The sequence below is a fragment of the Barbatula barbatula genome (genome assembly GCF_947034865.1).
Source record: "Barbatula barbatula genome assembly, chromosome: 13".
NCBI classification, from domain to species: Eukaryota; Metazoa; Chordata; class Actinopteri; order Cypriniformes; family Nemacheilidae; genus Barbatula; species Barbatula barbatula.
The window spans coordinates 10943757-10947430 of NC_136776.1; the positions used below are offsets into that span (position 1 = coordinate 10943757).

The window sequence follows — 3674 nt, forward strand, 5'->3', positions numbered from 1 at the left end:
AGAGATATTTTAAATAGTTAAATCTAAACATTAAATGTTACACCTAAATGTTAAATCTAAATCTAAATGTTAAATTTAAATATAAATCTAAATATTAAATCTAAATGTTAAATCTAAATCTAAATCTAAATGTTAAATCTAAATATTAAATCTTAATCTAAATCTAAATGTTAAATCTAAATGTTAAATCTAAATCTAAATGTTAAATCTAAATGTTAAATCTAAATCTAAATGTTAAATCTAAATGTTAAATCTAAATCTAAATGTTAAATCTAAATATTAAATCTAAATCTAAATCTAAATGTTGAATCTAAATGTTTCGGGTGAAACTAAATATTTAGCTAATATGCAAATTCAAAATGCCGGTAACCGGAAATACCAAAATAAAAGCTCGAGGAGGTCAGTGTGTGTTTATAGTGTCAAATAATGAATAAAAAAAACATCTCATCCGGGGAAATGGACTCTTGGACATGGATTATCGTGATAATAACTACCTAAATAATAAACACGTTTGGAGAAACTGTATTTGAAGAGTACTTTGAGTTTTTAGTGTCACTTTTATGAAGGGGGCGAGACTTATGACCTGTAGCCACTATAGCCAGCCACGAGGGGCTCACTTTGACTGATCTGTCATGTTCGCTTGCATGAAGGCCAGCAAGAGCCTGTCCCCGCCCGCCCCTGACCAGGTCGCGCTGCGAAAATGTCCAACGAATCGGCGCTAGCCGAGAACATCGGCAGAGCCGTCCTGGCGGCTATTCAAACTTTTTCAACAGCGACAGCAACCGCCTCAGGCCCACCACAGGCCAACTCGGTAAGTAGCTATGTTTTCCAAATCACGTAGCATTGGATTCTTGTCAAGGCTAACTTAACTAAACTAGCTAACGGTAGCCAGTAGAGATTTGCTACTAGCACCAATGCACTTTATGTGTAGCACATTTGTTTCTATAAACCGTAAAACTCACACCGGTTAAGTTACGCAGTGGGATGAACTCATGAGTAAATGTGAGTTCAAGATTATGTGAAGATGTTCTGACCAGCAAAGCATACATTATATAATTTAGCGTTACAGCTAATGGAGACTAATTGTCACCCCTCAGGCCCACAAATGACACTGAATTGTTGGTCAAATGGAAATCTGCCTCTGTCCTCAGTCAGACATCTCACCTTGGCTTACCTGCTGGCCTTTACTCACAAGATAAAACCGTTCTCTGTTTGGCTAGAGAGAGAGCAATGCTGATGGAGGACAGAGGCAGTCACAATGATAAAGACATTTAATTTAATGTGAATGAGTGTATACTGTAAAAAAGCATAAAATGTATCTCTTTGTTTCTGCATTTTCCTGCTTTTTTGTCCTTTGCCAATCTCAACACTGTTTTTTTGACTGCTGGGCATATAAACATTAAAAACACATGAACTATAATGTTGCTAATATTTTGCTAATGTCTCTTCAGGCTCCCACCACCTACAATAACCCACCGGGGCCAGCCACACCCACCACCTCCACTGGGACATCATACCGCTCGGTATACTTTCATACTCGTGTAACCTTAGTGGCTGTTTGTTGGTTATTTAATTTGTGTGGTGTAATGTTTCGGCATTAGTTCCAATCATGGTGGCATATTTTACACAACAATAACATGTGAAAAGATAACCATGTCTTTGGTATTTTGTTTATATTTCAAAACTCTTCAGGGCTCCAGCACCAGCACTACCATACCTTTACCAACAGACTTTGCTCCAGTGACCTGTCTGTCAGTAAGTACTCATTAATATTCATGTTCATATTTGTTTGATTTATTTCTCATTTATCTCTCAGTAACCTTAAATCTTTTGATTGTCCATTTTATTTAAATATTCCTTAAATAAATGTACAGTACAATCTATAATTCTCTTCAGTCAGAAAGATGAGTGGATGTGAATGCTCATCTGTTAAGTCTATAATTCTCTCTTGAATAACCCTTGTTTGTTATAGAAACATGCCAAATGTCATATTCTTTGCTGTGTTCTAGAATGACTACCAAGGAAGACATCAGATTTCCAAAGAGGAGCTTGAACATGTTCTTTCACTGAAAACCACCTTTACAGAAGCGGCATCTATTCTTTCAATCTCAAGGCCAACTTTCTACAAGTTACTGCAAGACTATAATATCCCAACGTCAAAATTTAAGAGCATCAGTGATCAACAGTTGGATCTTGAAGTGTCACAAATAAAAACTGAACACCCAAATGTTGGAGAAGTGATGCTTATGGGGAGCATAATATCCAGTGGAGGTGGTGGGTGTGGCTGGCCCCGGTGGGTTATTGTAGGTGGTGGGAGCCTGAAGAGACATTAGCAAAATATTAGCAACATTATAGTTCATGTGTTTTTAATGTTTATATGCCCAGCAGTCAAAAAAACAGTGTTGAGATTGGCAAAGGACAAAAAAGCAGGAAAATGCAGAAACAAAGAGATACATTTTATGCTTTTTTACAGTATACACTCATTCACATTAAATTAAATGTCTTTATCATTGTGACTGCCTCTGTCCTCCATCAGCATTGCTCTCTCTCTAGCCAAACAGAGAACGGTTTTATCTTGTGAGTAAAGGCCAGCAGGTAAGCCAAGGTGAGATGTCTGACTGAGGACAGAGGCAGATTTCCATTTGACCAACAATTCAGTGTCATTTGTGGGCCTGAGGGGTGACAATTAGTCTCCATTAGCTGTAACGCTAAATTATATAATGTATGCTTTGCTGGTCAGAACATCTTCACATAATCTTGAACTCACATTTACTCATGAGTTCATCCCACTGCGTAACTTAACCGGTGTGAGTTTTACGGTTTATAGAAACAAATGTGCTACACATAAAGTGCATTGGTGCTAGTAGCAAATCTCTACTGGCTACCGTTAGCTAGTTTAGTTAAGTTAGCCTTGACAAGAATCCAATGCTACGTGATTTGGAAAACATAGCTACTTACCGAGTTGGCCTGTGGTGGGCCTGAGGCGGTTGCTGTCGCTGTTGAAAAAGTTTGAATAGCCGCCAGGACGGCTCTGCCGATGTTCTCGGCTAGCGCCGATTCGTTGGACATTTTCGCAGCGCGACCTGGTCAGGGGCGGGCGGGGACAGGCTCTTGCTGGCCTTCATGCAAGCGAACATGACAGATCAGTCAAAGTGAGCCCCTCGTGGCTGGCTATAGTGGCTACAGGTCATAAGTCTCGCCCCCTTCATAAAAGTGACACTAAAAACTCAAAGTACTCTTCAAATACAGTTTCTCCAAACGTGTTTATTATTTAGGTAGTTATTATCACGATAATCCATGTCCAAGAGTCCATTTCCCCGGATGAGATGTTTTTTTTATTCATTATTTGACACTATAAACACACACTGACCTCCTCGAGCTTTTATTTTGGTATTTCCGGTTACCGGCATTTTGAATTTGCATATTAGCTAAATATTTAGTTTCACCCGAAACATTTAGATTCAACATTTAGATTTAGATTTAGATTTAATATTTAGATTTAACATTTAGATTTAGATTTAACATTTAGATTTAACATTTAGATTTAGATTTAACATTTAGATTTAACATTTAGATTTAGATTTAACATTTAGATTTAACATTTAGATTTAGATTAAGATTTAATATTTAGATTTAACATTTAGATTTAGATTTAGATTTAACATTTAGATTTA

The 3674-nt window shown here is 37.2% G+C and overlaps 1 protein-coding gene across 1 annotated transcript; it reads left to right on the forward strand.

Annotated features, from left to right (window-relative positions):
* Nucleotides 1-583: 583 nt before the first annotated feature.
* LOC306902959 (uncharacterized protein) lies at nt 584-2333 on the forward strand (the record flags this gene model as incomplete). Its single annotated transcript, XM_079471879.1, has 4 exons — nt 584-811; nt 1452-1523; nt 1693-1755; nt 2010-2333. The coding sequence occupies exons 1-4, from the start codon at nt 701-703 to the stop codon at nt 2331-2333; spliced, it is 570 nt and encodes a 189-aa protein (XP_079328005.1). The 5' UTR covers nt 584-700.
* Between the last annotated feature and the right edge of the window lie 1341 nt (nt 2334-3674).